This window comes from Vicugna pacos, chromosome 17 (assembly GCF_048564905.1).
Source record: "Vicugna pacos chromosome 17, VicPac4, whole genome shotgun sequence".
NCBI classification, from domain to species: Eukaryota; Metazoa; Chordata; class Mammalia; order Artiodactyla; family Camelidae; genus Vicugna; species Vicugna pacos.
Genome location: NC_133003.1, coordinates 55,532,362 through 55,547,818, shown reverse-complemented (window position 1 = coordinate 55,547,818; position 15,457 = coordinate 55,532,362). Strand labels below are relative to the sequence as shown.

At 60.4% G+C, this 15,457-nt stretch overlaps 1 protein-coding gene and 1 long non-coding RNA gene across 2 annotated transcripts; one reads left to right on the top strand and one right to left on the bottom strand.

Moving 5' to 3' along the window:
* Nucleotides 1–1,461, bottom strand: LOC116279821 (uncharacterized). The gene is made up of 3 exons (XR_012060466.1): nt 998–1,461; nt 340–541; nt 1–51 (listed from the first exon to the last, which is right to left on the bottom strand). It is a non-coding gene; the product is annotated as an uncharacterized lncRNA (long non-coding RNA).
* Nucleotides 1,462–1,612: 151 nt separating this feature from the next.
* KLF15 (KLF transcription factor 15) lies at nt 1,613–13,917 on the top strand. Its single transcript, XM_072942026.1, has 3 exons — nt 1,613–1,791; nt 5,705–6,790; nt 12,767–13,917. Exons 2-3 carry the CDS (start codon nt 5,730–5,732, stop codon nt 12,927–12,929), a joined length of 1,224 nt encoding a protein of 407 aa, XP_072798127.1. The 5' UTR covers nt 1,613–1,791; nt 5,705–5,729; the 3' UTR covers nt 12,930–13,917.
* The last annotated feature ends 1,540 nt before the right edge of the window (nt 13,918–15,457 follow it).

Below are 15,457 nucleotides of genomic sequence, written 5' to 3'. Positions count from 1 at the left end.
AGGTTTGGTGAAATGATGACTGCAGTAAGTTCAGCTAGCACCCGCCATCTCCTTGAATACAATAAAAAAGCAAAAAGAGAAAAAAAGATATTTCCCTGTGATGAGAACTCAAGATCTACTCCCTTAATGACTTTCACATATGACACACAGTGTGTTAATTATATTTATCACATTGTACATGACATCCCTAGTACTTCTTTATCTTATACCTGGAAGCTTGTACCTTTTCACCACCTTCCACCCATTCCACCTCCTCACCCTCCTCTGTAAATCTGATCGCTTTTTCTGTAAGTTTGTCTTTGTTTTTAGTTTAGATTCCACATATCAGGGAAATCATACCGCACTTGTCTTCCTCTGTTCTTCAGCTTCTGACCAGCATGTGCCGAGGTTTTCTCGTGGGCTGAAGCTATGGGTGTGTCTTTGTTTTCAAGCTTCTTCTGACCTTCTGGTGTGGTTTTCCACGAGGTGATGAGGGGCACTGGGCTGGAAGTGTATGAGGGGTGAAGGTCCAGTGGTGGGCAGAGATATAACTGGCTCCCACCTGCACAGAGAGTTATGGAACCGTCCATACCTCTGTCTCTTCTATAAAAACAGGGGATTCTGTCTGTTCTGCTGATGCTGACATAAAGGTTCAGACAGTTCAGACAGCGTCATCACCATCCTCATCCTCATCCTCCAAATCCTCCCCAAGCTTCCGTCTGGCTCATGGTCGCTCCATCCCTGGCACTGCTGGGTACACAAGGAGGGCCCCCGGATGCAGAGTCGAGCGCCGACACGGACGTAGGAGCCCAGATCCACGCATTCCCGAGAGCCTGGAGGTCCTTCCTGGCTATGAGTTCTCGCCCTAGCAGTGTCCGGAGAGGAGCAGAAACGCTCTCCACCTCCCAGGCCAGGAAGGTAAAGGATGCAAGCTCCGTAGAAGGAGCTCCCTGCGTTCCCCACCCCGCCCCCGCCTGATCGTCTGGGCAGACAGACCGGCCTTCTCACCCCTCCTCACCAGCTGTGCGTCCGGAGGATCGCGGCCTCAGAGTTCGTCTCTTCTGCAAGGTGCTGGCGAGGATCCCACAGGCGTGGGTAAAGGGCGCGCGGCACCCTCAGCTCGCGCGTCTCCTGGGCGGGTCACGCTGCGCCGCGCGCTTCCCGCCCCCGAGGGCTGCTGCGGACTCCAGCTGGAGCGCTTTCCGACGGGGCGGGCGGCTCACGGACGCCCGCCCGCATCTCTCCAGCAACGTCCCAGGCAAGTCCCCGCGTTACCTGTTGGTCCGCCCGCCGTCGCAGATGGGAGCCAGGGAGGGCGGGTCGGGCGGGGGCTGCCCCGCGGCGCCCAGCCCGCGTGGCCTTTCTCGGGGCCCCAGGCTCAGCCCTCGTTCTCACCCGGGCCGGGATTCAGGAGCAGACTCTGCGGCGGCGGCGAGCCCACCGCGAGGGGAGGGGGCCCGGCGCCGGCGGGCGGTGGGCGGGTCGCCGCTCGGAGTCCCGGCAGCCGCGGCCAGGGGGCGGGGCCGGGCCGGGCGCGGCGCGTGACGCGAGGCGCGGGCCAATGGGGCGCGCGCCCGGGGCCGAGCCTCCTGCGAGCCTTCGCGGCGCCCGCCGCGTCACGTGAGCCCGGGGAGTGAGCGCCGAGCGAGCGGCGGCGGCGGCGGCGGCGGCGGCGGCGGGGGCTCCGCCGCAGCGACGCGGGCCGGGGCGAGCGCGAGCGAGTGCTGGACGCGCGGCCGCCGCCCCCAGCGCAGCCCGCGGGGGCCCGGGACCCCTGGGCCTGGCCGCCGGCCGGCCGTGCGCCGAGTTCAGGTGGGAGCGGCGCGGCGAGGCCGGGCGCGCGTGGACTGGGCCTCGCGCGCAGGGGTTGGCGGGGGCGCGGGGGGCGCGGGCCGGCCTCTGGCTCGAGGCCGGGCGCCCGCACCGCAGTCCCAGGCTCCGCGCGAGCGTCTGAGGAAATGTCGGAGGAGCGGGGGTGCCCCGCGCGGGGCCGAGGGCGGACAAGCTGGTGCGAGAGTGACCCCACGTGCCCACTGGCGCTTTCCCGGCGCGGGCCGGCCCCCTGCCTGGGCTCCTGGCCCCGCGTGTCCGTGCGCACCTCGTGGGCCGCCCTCCCATATGTCGGGGCCTGCGGGCGGGCGAGCGCGCGGCGGGGAGGGGCGAGGGGTTACTGTCGGTCACCGCGGCCGGCCTGGGGGAGGGGGCGCGGACCGAGGGCTGGGTGCCCCGCGGGCAGCGCTCCAGGCTCGCCGTGCTTCCCTTTCCCACGCATGTTCCCACACACGCGGGGGCACCACGCGGCTCCACGCGCGAGTGCGTCGCAGATGCCCCCCAAGTCCCGGCTCTCACCACGCCCCGCACAGGCGGTCACATGGCACGAACTCGCACCCCCTGCGTGGTCAGCCCAGCGGTAGCCCACCCCGCCCGCCCGGGCGGTCCGCTCCCTCTCCCTCCCCTCTGTCTCCCGTGGACCCCCCCCCCCCGCCACGGAAGGGCTGTTTTCTCTCCCAGTCCCCAGGGGTTGACAAAAATCCTCAAGTGCCTGAAACCCTCAAGTCACTTTCCCCCAAGGGCCGGGTGGCTCCTCGAGAGCCCCGTCGCCCCACAGGTGCGAGGACTGCGGGCTCACGACTTTGGGGCCTGCGGGCGGCGCAGGAGCCGGGACTCTTATTTTGAAGGGCGGCCCCCGCCCGCCGCCCCCGTGATTTGCACGCTGACCCAATGGAAGGCCCTTGGCCGGCGCTCGGCTTGTTATCAATTACATGTTGTTCCTGCAGCCGCTGTGTCCCCGGGAGGATAAACAGCAGGCCTGGCCGGGCCGGGGAGGGGCGGAGTCCGGCCGCTGCCGGGGACGGTGCCCGGAACAGGGTGTCCCTCCCCCTGCACGCAGCTTGCGTCTCCGGCCGGGCCACGTGCTGCTGTGCTTCAGGGCCGGTGCCCAGCGCCCCACAGCCCCTGTGGACTCTCGTAGCCCTGCCTCCACCCAGGCGGCTGAGCCCTGCTGTAGGACCCGGCTGCCCAGCCCAGGCGCTCTGCTGCCGGTTCCATGCCTGATCCCTTCCCCTTCACTCAGCAAGTTCTGCCAGGTCCCGTTACAGACTCTGGGATAACAGTCAGGACAGCTTATATTCTGGTGGGGAGGCAGACAGAAAATGAAGTACACAAACACATAACCAAGGTAGTGTCCAGCAGTACAACTGCTAGGAAGACTGCACTGTTGGGTCTGTAACACAGGGTGGTCAGGGGAGGCCCCACAGGGAACGACCTCTGAGCTGAGATCTAAATAAGGCACTCCCTCCAAGAGTGCTAGGGAAGAGGGGTCCACGGAGAGGACAGTGGCAGTGGCTTGCAGCCATGAAGCCGGTGAGCTTGGTTCACAGCCAGTGTGAATGGAGCAGGTAGAGCTGAGGTCTGGGGCAGATGGGCAGGGCCCAGGTGCTGGTCTGTGGGAAGAGATTGGGTCTCATTTCCTTTGGAATCTATTAGAGGTTTCTATTGTACTTACTTATTTCTGCTTCTGTTTCTTTTATATTGTTTAATCTGTGAGTTTCTCATTTTGTTTCTCTAAAAGGTAAGGCCTTCTTAGAATGTACTAACTGCAATACATCATCACGTTTTAAAAAATTGTAATTCCTTAATATTATGGAATATTCAGTTGGTGATCACATTTCAGTGCAGGAACATGGCCCAGTCTGCCCCTCACCAGTCATGGCCTGTTCCCGGTTCCAGGAAGGCTGGAGTCCCCACATTCCTAAGCATCACAGCAGAGGGGCAGTACTTGCCCACTGAGGCTAACCCAGAGGCTGTAGCTGACTGGCGCCTGCATGCGCACGGCTTCTATAGTGAGTGCTTGGTGTGTGTGTTAGTTCATTCCCTGAAATGTGATCTTACAACACCCTGGGAACTAGGCACAGTTGGCAGCCTAGTTCCCAACACACCGAGACATGGCACAGAGGGGTTGTGCCACCTGCGCAAGGTCACACAGCTGATAAGTTGAAAAGGCAGGAACTCAAGAGAGTGGACGACGGGAGGGGAGGTCTCAGGCCAAGAGTGGGCTCTTCACACAAGCTGGCATTTTCATTCCTTTTCAGCATCCAGTTTGGTGAATAATGTGTATTTCAGAACTCTCGGTTTTAAGTCCTTAGCTGAGTATTTAAAACCAAAAAGCCAAACGTTCTTCTGCAAAACTGCCCTGGGTACAGACTTGCCAAGGGCGTCCACCTTGCCCTAGTTTCCTGGGGCTCTGTGCAGCTTCCCGCTGGGGTCGTCGAAGCATGGAGCAGATGGGGAAACTGAGGTTTGGGAGCAAGGACTCGCCCAAGGCCCCAGCTGATGATGGCCTGGCTCTGGGCATTGCTGGGTGCCAGGATTAGTGCTCTAGACAGAGCAAGCGGCTGGATGTAGAGGTGATGCCATGCGGCAGAGAATCTCTGGCTTTAGGTGCAGAACATTCCCCTTCTTCAACCTCAGTAAACACCGCTGTAGTCACTGGGTGGGGACAAAGGTCCACAGAGGTGGCCATGTCACAGCCGGACACTGTTGACTCTCCCTGGACACGGGACCTAGCATGGCCTTCAGAGGACACAGCTTTCCCTCTCATGTCTGCTGGCGGTCTCTGATCCCCTCCTGGGCACCAGCGGCCTCACCGGGAGCGGGGGACACAGCCAAGACCTGACAGCCCAGCGTGCCCCCAAGGAGCCCCTGGTCCAGTCGGCAGACAGGAGTTAGCTGGCCTTCCTGAGGTGGTGCGCGCTCCTGGGGTGCGGCCATGGCGCTGATCCCTGTCCGTCCCACCAGGCAGTTGTGAAGTCAAGGAGGTAATAGCTGTGCTCTGGGACCTGGGTCCCTCTGCTCCCGCAAGTTAATCGCTGGCAAAGCCTCGATAAGAGGCCTGGCGCAGTTGAGAGCATTTTGTGACGGCTCCTCTCTGTCTCCCCTATTTCACAGAGGAGGTGGCCAAGACTGGAGGGGTCCGAGAACTGGAGGGTGGGCAGGCTGCCCCCTTTCAGATGGGGAAACAGCCCGTGAAGGCAGGCACGTATGGGTCTTGTAATTTTGCCACAAACTAGGATGTGCACTGCCCAGTTAAATTTGAATCTCAGATAAAATGATTTTTTAATATGAGCATGCCCCATCCAATGCTTGGGATATACTTATATTAAAAGTTGTTCAATTTTTAAAAATCTGAATTTCAAACTTAACTGGTTGGCTTTTATTTTTATTTGGTCAATCTGGCAACCCTACCCAGGCTGCAGCAACATGGGGTCAGAGGGCAAATGGCCATTCTCCTACCCCCTCCAGTAATCCTGCAGGAACGAGGCTGTGGTTAGTCGTCCGCAGAAGGGCAGCAACTCTGCTGAGGTGGACGGGATTCCCGCCCTGGCTGTTTGGGGTGCAGGGAGTCTCCTCACACTCACACTCTTCCTCACTCACTCCCCGGGGTTCATAGACACATGCGTGTTCCTTCCTAGAATTGTTCTGGAAGATCTGTGAAACTACACTAGCCGGGTTGTGCAATGGGCCTGGAGAGCACTTTTGCAAACAGGTGGTGCAATTTCGGAAAACACTCTTGCAGACAGAGTCCTCCCATGGGACAGGATGGAGGCAGGACCCAGGCGTCTGGCAGTGGGAGGCTGTGGCAGGCAGCAGAGGGGGGCCACGGGCCCATGAGGTGGCAGGTGAGTGTGCCGCCTTCCTGACTGGGCTTCCTTGTTCCTCTCCGCAGCCGCCACCGGCACGGCCAGGCCAGCATGGTGGACCACTTGCTTCCAGTGGACGAGACCTTCCCGTCACCAAAATGCCCGGTTGGTTATCTGGGTGACAGGCTGGCTAGCGGGCGGGCGTACCACATGCTGCCCTCGCCCCTCTCGGAGGATGACAGTGACGCCTCCAGCCTCTGCTCCTGTGCCAGCCCCGACTCGCAAGCCCTCTGCTCCTGCTACAGCAGTGGCCCAGGTGCCGAGGGCCAGGAAAGCATCTTGGACTTTCTGCTGTCCCAGGCCACGCTGGGGGGAAGCAGTGGCTGTAGTGGCATTGGGGCTAGCAGTGGCCCTGTGTCCTGGGGGACCTGGCGGAAGGCATCAGCGTCTGTGAAGGGGGAACATTTCTGCTTCCCCGAGTTTCCTGTGGGCGAACCCAATGACATCCCGAGGCCCTTCCAGCCCACCCTGGAGGAGATCGAAGAGTTTCTGGAGGAGAACATGGAGCTCGGGGTGAAGGAGGCCCCAGAGGGCAACAGCAAGGACTTGGAGGCCTGTGGCCAGCTCTCTGCTGGGCTACACAGGAGCCACCTCCATCCCGGATCCGGTGGGAGAGAGCCGGGTGCTGGTGCCGGCAGCAGCCAGGGCCCAGGAGGGGGGCCGGCTCCCGAGGGCCCCATCCCTGTCCTGCTGCAGATCCAGCCTGTGCAGGTGAAACAGGAGTCTGGTGCGGAGCCCGCCTCCCCGGCACAGGCCCCAGAGGGTGTCAAGGTGGCCCAGCTCCTGGTCAACATCCAGGGGCAGACCTTCACGCTTGTGCCCCAGGTGGTGCCCTCCTCCAGCTTGAACCTGCCTTCCAAGTTCGTGCGCATTGCCCCCGTGCCCATCGCTGCCAAGCCCATTGGGTCAGGACCCTTGGGGCCTGGCTCCACCAGCCTCCTCGTGGGCCAGAAGTTCCCCAAGAACCCAGCGGCAGAACTCATCAAAATGCACAAGTGCACTTTCCCTGGCTGCAGCAAGATGTACACCAAAAGCAGCCACCTCAAGGCCCACCTGCGCCGGCACACAGGCGAGAAGCCCTTCGCCTGCACCTGGCCGGGCTGCGGCTGGAGGTCAGTATGGCGGCGGCAGCCCGGGTTGTGAGCGCGGCCTGCCGGCCTCTGCTCCCCGGCTGTGCGGCCAAGGCCACGCTCTCCAGTGTTAGATTGTGCTGGTTAGGGAGAGAAGCGGGTGGGCCAGGGGCAGGGCTGGAGCTGGCACGCTGCCCTGGGTTTCCTCCTCCCTCTGGCTCACTGGTCTCCAGTGTCACTGTGACCAGGTAAGGTTTGCTGCGGCTGTGCTGCAGGAGGGGCTGGGCCACAAGGCAGGTGGGCTCTTCTGGGAGACAAGGACAGCTCAGCATAGCAGAGGGTCTGCGGCGCTGCACACACAGCTTCTCAGTGCCTCGTGGTGCCCCCAGGGTAAGTACCACCCTTACTCCCTTCACAGCTGTGCAGACTGAGGCTCAGATAAGCCAAGTAACTTGCCCTGGGGCATGCCACTTTGTAGCTAGGATTTAAACGCAGGGTTCAGATTAGACCAGTCGCATCCTGAAAAGGCTGCTTCCCCAGCCAGAGGGACCAGCTGCTTTTACAGATGTCCTTGGGCACGTGGGCTGGGCTCCTCACGGGGACCTGGTGGCATGCTTGGGAAGCCACAGAAGCCAACCAAGAGGGAGGACCAGGCTCGGGGTGCCAAACCAAAGGCAGGCCGGTCCTCCAGGCTCTCTGCTTACAGGGGGGGAAGCTAGCTCTCAAAAGCAGCGGTCTTGCCCAGGGTTACCCAGAGCTGGATGGTACCCCATGGGCCACCCCCAGGCCCCCAGGGGCAGCTTGCTGTCTTTGAAAGGCATGTCCATCTTTTCCTGAAATTCAGGCAGCAGGCCAGCAGCTGGCATGCTCAGGGGTGCCCCCGCTGGCTCTCCCTGTTTAGGACACCCACCCTGCGGGAACCTGGTTCACCTGGGAGGGGTGTGCTGCTGGCCCAGTCTTGGTCTTGGCTGGTGCAGCGGCCACACGTGTGCAGGAGTGACACGGGTGCTTGTGCGTGTGCAGAACCAGACCTCATGAAGGTTGTGTGGATGTGTGCACAAGTGTCTGCATCTTGCTTTCTTCACGTGTGTCTCTGTGCACTGGGTGGCCATACGTGATTGCACACGTACATGTTGTGTGTTTGTGCCCTGTGCATGTGTGTGCGTGAGTGCACATGTGCAGCAAGCAGGGAGCAATTTGCAGCTTTTGTTTTCCTGACTGGATCTCATCTGAGGGCACATGAGGGCTGGCCCTGGGGCGGAGGCATTGGCCACACAGTCCTGGCTAGCCAAGACTGTGGCGTGGATGGGAGCCTTGACCAGGGTGTTTGATGTGATGCTGGCAGCCCCATTGCAGGGAGTGCTGAGCTGGCCAGAGAAGGGGCTTTTCTGAAGATGCCCCCGGACCCAAGGGCTTCTTTGAGAGCCCCAGCCCTAGGTGCCGAGTCTCAGTGATGGTGCCGCCTGCATCCTGGAGCCTCATCCATTCAGCCAAGCAGATCCCGGGTCAGGTGTGCTTGTAGGGCAGCTCGTGAGGCCTGAGGGATGGCAGGGATGCAGCGTCCACCATCATGTGCAGGACATTTGGGGCTCAACTGCAGCAGGGGCAGCTGGCGCCATGGTTGGAGCCCCAGCCCTGGTTTCCTCATCTGTGAAGCGGAGGACTTGCTCCCCGCCCCTGCCTAGCAGAGCTGTGGGTGCAGGGGTGTCACAGCTGCACCCCTCCCATAGGTTGTGTGGCCACTCATACGAGGTCAGAGTGTGAGAAGGGCCCGGCTTCCACGTGGGCAGTCCCCATCCCTGAGGCATCCCAGACTCGCAGGTCTCTGCCTGTGTCCTCCTTGTGGTGGGGGTGGGGCTGTGGAGGAGTTGGGCAGCCTTGCTTTCCCAGGCGCCATCGCCGGGCCACTGCTGACTGTGGGGGAGTAACCCCTCCAGCTGGGGTGAGGCTTGGTCTTGGTCAAGGCGGCCCACCTGGCCCGTTCCCCCAGGAGGAGAGGACCTGCATTCTTCTGGACTGTCCCCAAGAGGAGACAGGACCCTCAGCTCAGGGTACTTTCTAGGGAAGCAGATCTCAGCCCCGAGCATGGTGGCTTCAGAAAGTGAGTTCCCCTTAGGAGGAGGTATGTAACAAGAGTGGGACTTGTGGGGATTCAGCTCTGCCAGTCTGAGCCCTGGCACTGGTCTTGCTTGGGATCCCGGATCCCCTTCACAGGGGAAGGCAAGGTGGGTGCCTGGCACAGTGAGGTCTCCATGGAGCCCCCTGGGAGCCATCCATGCCGTCAGCCACTCCCAGGGCTTCTCCCACATCCTGCGGAGCCCGGTCTGGCCTAAGAGGGGTCACACGTGGCAGAGGCAAGGGCTGGCTGGGAGCTGAGGGCTGCTTCTGTGAGGATGTGGGAGTCCTGGCTGGTCTTCAGGGTTCCTGAACCCCTGGGGATGTGCACGTGATGTGAGTGGCCCTTAAATTTGGTCGTTGCCTCCAGTTGAGTGACAGGGTGGAGAGTCCTGGTAGCAGTTGAGTGGGAGGATGGCCTGCCTTTGGGGCGGCTCCGTCTGGACAGGACAGGGGAGGTGGTGATGACAAGGACATGATATTCATCAATTCAACAGGCACTTACCGAGTGCTCAGCACTGTTCTCAGGTTCTCAGCGCTGGAATCCCCAACACAAATTCCCACACTGCTTGTATACTGCCTGCCGTGGGGAGCTCATTACCTGTTTTAGCCTTAGGCATGCTTGGTACATGTAAATTCCTATCCAGACTCTTTCTGGCCCACAAGCCACGTGGTCTGCTTGCCAGCCTCCTTCCGCAGCGCAGGCCCCCCCGGCCCTCTCTGTGTCCCTAGGCTCCAGCCCTTTCCTCCGTTGGCTGCTGGTCTTGCGATGGTTCTGTCTTGTTCTTCCCATGTCACACGTTTGGTGAGGCCTCCCAACAGCCCCAAGACATGTCAGCACCACTGCATTTCACAGAGGGGCACCGAGGTCCAGAAAGATAAGTCATGTGCCCACAGGGACAGAGCGGGAGCCCCGGTGTGGCTGGCACACTTCCCCCACCTGTAGCCCCGGGCTGGCCTTTCCTCACTCTCTCCCTGTGCGTCTGCTGCCTCAGTGGCTGGTCTCCTGTCTCTTCCCCGAGGCTGTCGGCTCTGCCAGGCATCACACTTACGGGCCAGGAGGAACAACACTGAGACAGTAGCTCCTGCTGCCTCTGTGGAGGCTCCACCCCTGGTAGATGGTCCAGGAGGTGGGCATCAGCGTGTTGTTCCTCTTTACAGAAGGGAGATCACAGCCAGAGCAGTTAAGTGAGTTCTCTACTGTCACACAGCTGGTGAGTGGCAGAGCCGGAATCTCAAGCTGGACTGCATGCCCTCCCCGCCCCCACCACTTCCCCCCAGGCTCAGGACCTCTCTGCGACCCCCTCCACAGCTCCAGCGGGGCTGACCTCCACCTCCGCCTGGGCCTGCCCTTCAGGGCAGAGTCCCTGTCTGCTCCCGCCTCCCAGTGTGCAGAGCTCACTGCTCCCAGCCCATACTTCTCGGTGGCCCTGGTGAATCGTTTGCTCTCTCCCTCTGGGGCTGGTTCGGCCTGGTGCTCTGTCCTCTGCCCTGCCCCGCACACCTTTGTGCCATGAGCAGTGTCCTCCCCCAAGGCTGTCACTGGCCCAGGTAGCCAACCGCCCCTCCCTTCTGCGTCTGGTCCTAAACCCAGCGTTCCCTGTTCTTCCTCCATGGTGATGTGGTTCCGGCACCCTGGACGGGGCCAGGACCAGGCTGTCCCTGTTTGGATCTAACTGTCTGGGAAGAGCTGTCTGCCACCTTCCTGGAAGTTTCTTTGCTTCACTGTCAGACGCCAGCCTCCTTTGTTCCCTGCAGCAGAACATCCTGTTCTGTGCAGAAAGAATGCCCTCCTGCCGTGGCTCATAGGCGTACTGACCACTTGCCACAGCCCCACGTGGCAGGTGCCGTGTCATCCACAGAGGAGACTTGCAGGCCCGAGGCTAGAGCCAGGAGGAGGCAGGGACAGACCCAGTGGCCCCACGGCCAGCCTGCTGTGTCACTGCTACCCCTGTTCCATGAGGCCCCCTCTGACCTCCCTGCAGTCAGCAGAGCCCTGAGTGGTGTTGGGCAGGTTGTACACTGCACAGCCCTGGGGTCCCTGTTCCCGTCACAGCCCTTAGACCTGACTGTTCACCGTGATGGCTTTCTGGCTGACGGAAGGAGTGCCTTCACATGAGACAGCTGTATGTGCCTGGGTGGTGCCGACATCACAGGCTGCTCTGGAGGGTGCCTGTGCCTGGTGCCTGGCGGAGCTCGGGACCTGCTGGTGGCGTTGTAGCGGTCTGCTTGCCCCTGCCCTGGGTGGGCCCAGCCCCCGCTGGGGCTCTGATTGCTGGGTGTCTTGATGCCATGTCCTCACACACAGGGCTCTAGTGCCCACATCACACACCAGGCCAGGCCCTCGGTGGTCTCCAGGGTGGGCAGGGTGCAGCAGGGAGCTGTGTGGGACCTTTGCTGTGGCCTCAGCTGTTCTGTTGTTGGTGACCCTGGATCAGGGCCTCTGAGCCTCAGCGTCCTATCTGACAGATGGGTCGGTTCCTTATTTCCAGAGGCAGCGAGAGCACTGCTCTGTGCCAGCCCCAGTTGGCACCCTGGGACGGGAAGCCTGGCCGCTCTCTGGGGCAGGGCCCTGGGCACCCGCTTGTCCTCCCTGCCCCCGGGCCCTCCTGCCGCCCACCGGCGCTTTCCCAGGGCTTGTTCTGCTGGCTGTGGGGCTGAGGCGTCTACCCAAGGGGTCTGGCCAGGGGTGGGGCCCCGGCCCTTCTTCTTGACTGGGCTAGGGACAGCTCCTCTGGGTACCACCTAACTATGTCTAGGGTGGCCCCAGGTCCAGGAGTGGGGCTGCTGGGCCTGGTACACCTGTGTGTGCACGTGTTCCTGTGCACATCTGTGTGTGTGTGAGTGCATGCCCCCGTGCTTGTGACATGCCCACGTGGCGTGTGTGTGTGTGCACTGGGACTTGCGAGGACCTCCTTTCTGACAGCTCTGCATCCTCCTGTGGGTGCAGCTGTGTTCCCTTTTCTGTATAAATGCACTTCCTGGGCACCTGCCATGCACCAGGTGCTGGACTGGCTGTGGGAGGTGTCTTCCAACATGGAGCTGATTAGTGGCACAGACTGACGTTGGTCAGAAAGTTGAAAACGAATTTAAAATGGCAGCAATAGCAACAGAGCCCAGGAGAAAGACGTGCCTAGTGCTGTGGGAGCGTGGGATGGGGGAACGTGGGATGGGACACGGTCCTGGAGGGCTTGCCTGAGAGTGACATTTGAGCTGAGCTCTAGGGGGTGGGGGGGACAGGGGCATTCCAGGCAGAGGGAACAGTGCCTTCACATGTCCTGTGACAAGCAGGACTAAGGACAGGCCAATGCAGGCAAAGCACAGAAGAAAGTGGGGGTCTCGCTGCCAGGACCAGGCTCAGGGGTTGGAAAGCCCTGTGTCAGCTCGGGTCCCCTTAGCAGCTGCTCCATTCCAGTGGCCTCTGGGCAGCCAGCCCAGCTGAGGCCAAGGGAGGAGGTGGTAGGAGAACCATTTAAACTCTTGGGAGCATTCTGCCAGGGTGCGGTTATATTTGGGGATACGGTAGGGGGCCTAGCTTTCAGGAAATCAGGGTGCAGGAGTTGTGGTAGGGGCTGGAGTCTGATGGAGGCCGTTGGGGAGCAGAAAGTGTTGGAAAGGAGCCTCCTCCAAGGCCTGTTTCTCCTCTGGGGTGTCCTCCTGTGCAGACCCCCAGGTTCAGTTCTGAGGGAGCCTGAGGTGCAGCTGCTGTTGGCCGAGTCACCACCCTGCGCCCGGGAGCTGCGGGGTGTGAATCTCCGGCCTGGGAGCCTGGAGAGCCCGTGGGGTCACCCACTCGCTGCCTGGCCTTTTGTTGGCTGCTCTTGGGGGCAGCAGGGGCATGGTACAGCAACTTGCCCAGTAGGTTCGGAGGTGCTTGGCCCCCTGACCGCCCATGTCCTGCAGGTTCTCACGCTCGGATGAGCTGTCCCGGCACCGGCGCTCACACTCAGGCGTGAAGCCCTACCAGTGCCCCGTGTGCGAGAAGAAGTTTGCACGCAGCGACCACCTCTCCAAGCACGTCAAGGTGCACCGCTTCCCCCGCAGCAGCCGTTCGGCCCGGCCCTGAACTGCGCGCCCACCCCGCCCGCCCTGCCCGGTACTTCGTAGCAATAATTTATTGGCCTCCTTCAGAGGGACGTGATAGTGCTGCCAAGTCACCTTCTGGAGTCTGGGGGGTGTGAACCCAGAGCCTCCACCTGCTGCCTCCTCGGGGAGACTGAGGGCCACCTGCTCTGGGCTGGAGGCAGCCCTCCTGCCTTTGTGCCTTCCCGCGGCCCAGCCTCGCTGGAGCAGCGCTGGGGCCTGGCCCGTCTCCCACTGGGCTCCCTGCCGGGGCCGAAGCTGGCACTTTATTGCTGGGGAAGAAGAAATGTGAAGTTTTGAAATGCCAGTTCCCAGAGGGAGCCGTGCTGGGAAGAAGGAAGTAGGCCAAAAGTCCAGGGCTGGTACTATGGTGTGAACGTGGCTTTGTCCAAGATGCCTTGCTCAGCTTGACCATCAGAGTGTACAGGCAGGGCGGTCAGGGGTGCGGGACCTGGCCTCCAAGTGGAGGTGGGATTGGGGTAAAGCCTTCTCTTTGGGGGGTGGCAGTGCATGTGCTTGAGTTAAATGTGCAGGGCAGACAGGAGGGTGCAGGTCAGCCCCAGAGCGCCTGTACCAGGCATGGCTCAGCCCCTCATCCTGTGTCCAGACAAGTCAGGACAGCAGTCTCCAGGGCCACCATCAGGAGGAGAGGGGAGCAGCTGCACCACGTGTAGAAGAGCTGGGGGGGCCTCCCAGCTCTGACTTAGACATGCATTCCTTATTTTGTCTAGAAATTAATGTCAAATGAACTAGCTTGTTTTGAGGGGTTTATGTCACATCCTATGAATGTATGTAAATAAAATGTACATAGGTACATCTACATAAAACCTTTTAATAACATATCAACATTGTGTAAATTTGAAATTTAAAAAATCTATAAAGCTGGTGTACATATGTTACAATTATGTATATTTTCTTTGGTCCTTCATAAAAATATATTTACTTTGCCAATAAAAAGAAAAAAGAACTCAGTAACTTTGTGTGCTGTTTTCCTCTGATCTGCCTGGACATGGGGGTGATTCTGGGGGCTGTCTCCGTGTCTGCATTTGCAGCATTCAGGGGAACTTCTTTTGTACCCGGAGGGATACAGAGGGCCCTGGGGGTCCGGCCCTGGGCCAGTGGCGCAGGATCCCCATAGCCCCACCTCCTCACCAGCCCCTGGGTTTCTGCTCATCCTGGTTTCCTGGAGGACTGCCTCTCCTCCACAGACCCACAGCCACCCAACCCCAGTGACACTTGTGGAAAGAGACCACAGGGCCACCGCTCCTCTGGGTTCCTGTCTGAGGCCCTCGCTCAGCACGTCCTATCCTGTGTGTAGTCCACTGTGCATCTGTTGTGCACCTACTGTATGCACTGTATGCCATGGAAGTGGCATGTTATCCCCATTTGCCCGAGTGATTCAGAACTGCTTGGAGTCTTGACTGGGCAGAGGCAGACATGGAGCTCTGGGGAGACGAGGCCTCCCAAACGCCCGGGAGGCTTGTGCAGCTGAGGCCTGGACCCGTCTGTGTGTCCTGGTGGGCTGGCAGTGGGGTGGGGACTAAAGAGCAAGGAGAGGCAGTGAGCTGGCGAGGTTGGGCAGGGCAGCTGCTATGGGCAGCTACAGTGAGAGGACTGCCAGGTCCTGCCCACCTGACGTAGGAGGCTGTTCACTCCCCATCTCAGGGACCCTGAGCTCTGGAGCAGGTGGTGAGGCTCCTGCAGGATTGCAGCACAGATGTGGAGCAAAGCCTGTGCACTGTGTGCGTGTGCGCCGTGTGTACCTCTGTGCCTGTGCATGTGTGCGCCATGTGTACATGTGCACCTCTGCCTGTGCATGTGTGCACTGTGTACCTCTGTGCATGTGTGCATGCCATGTGTATGTGTGCACCTCTGCCTGTGTGTATGTCGTGTGTATTGTGAACCTCTGTGCCTGTGCGTATGCATGTGTGCGTGCCATGTGTCCTCGGAGGTGGAGGCCATGGTTCCCGCTGACTTGGGAACCTCCCACTACAGCCGTCTGTCCTGTCCAGTGGGAGCTGGCATGTCACCTTCTGGAGTCCGGGGGGTGTGAACCCAGAGCCTCCACCTGCTGCCTCCTCGGGGAGACTGAGGGCCACAGCACAAGTGATCAGAGAATGGACACCCTGTACTGAACCCTGGTCCTGGGGAAAGGACTCAGCCTGTGACCTCTGTCCCGACCAGACATACCCTCTCTGGCCAGACGTGCTCTGAGGAAGTGAGGCACTAATTTCCAGGTGCGTTAACACAGCTTTCTTCATCTGTAAATAAGTGCTGCAGCCCAGATGAGAGGGACCCCGTAGGGCCCGACAGTCACACTGGGGGAGCCTGTGAGCACATGAGTGTGGTGCTGGGCACTGACCCAGGACACTGCTCACCTCCTCGCAGTGTATGTCCCCAGCACCATCTACCCAGCACAGTACCAGGCAGACTGTGGGTTAGGCTGCTGTAGCAAAGATGCCCTCAGTAATACGTGTAATATGCTAATATGTAACGTGTATAATATACTAA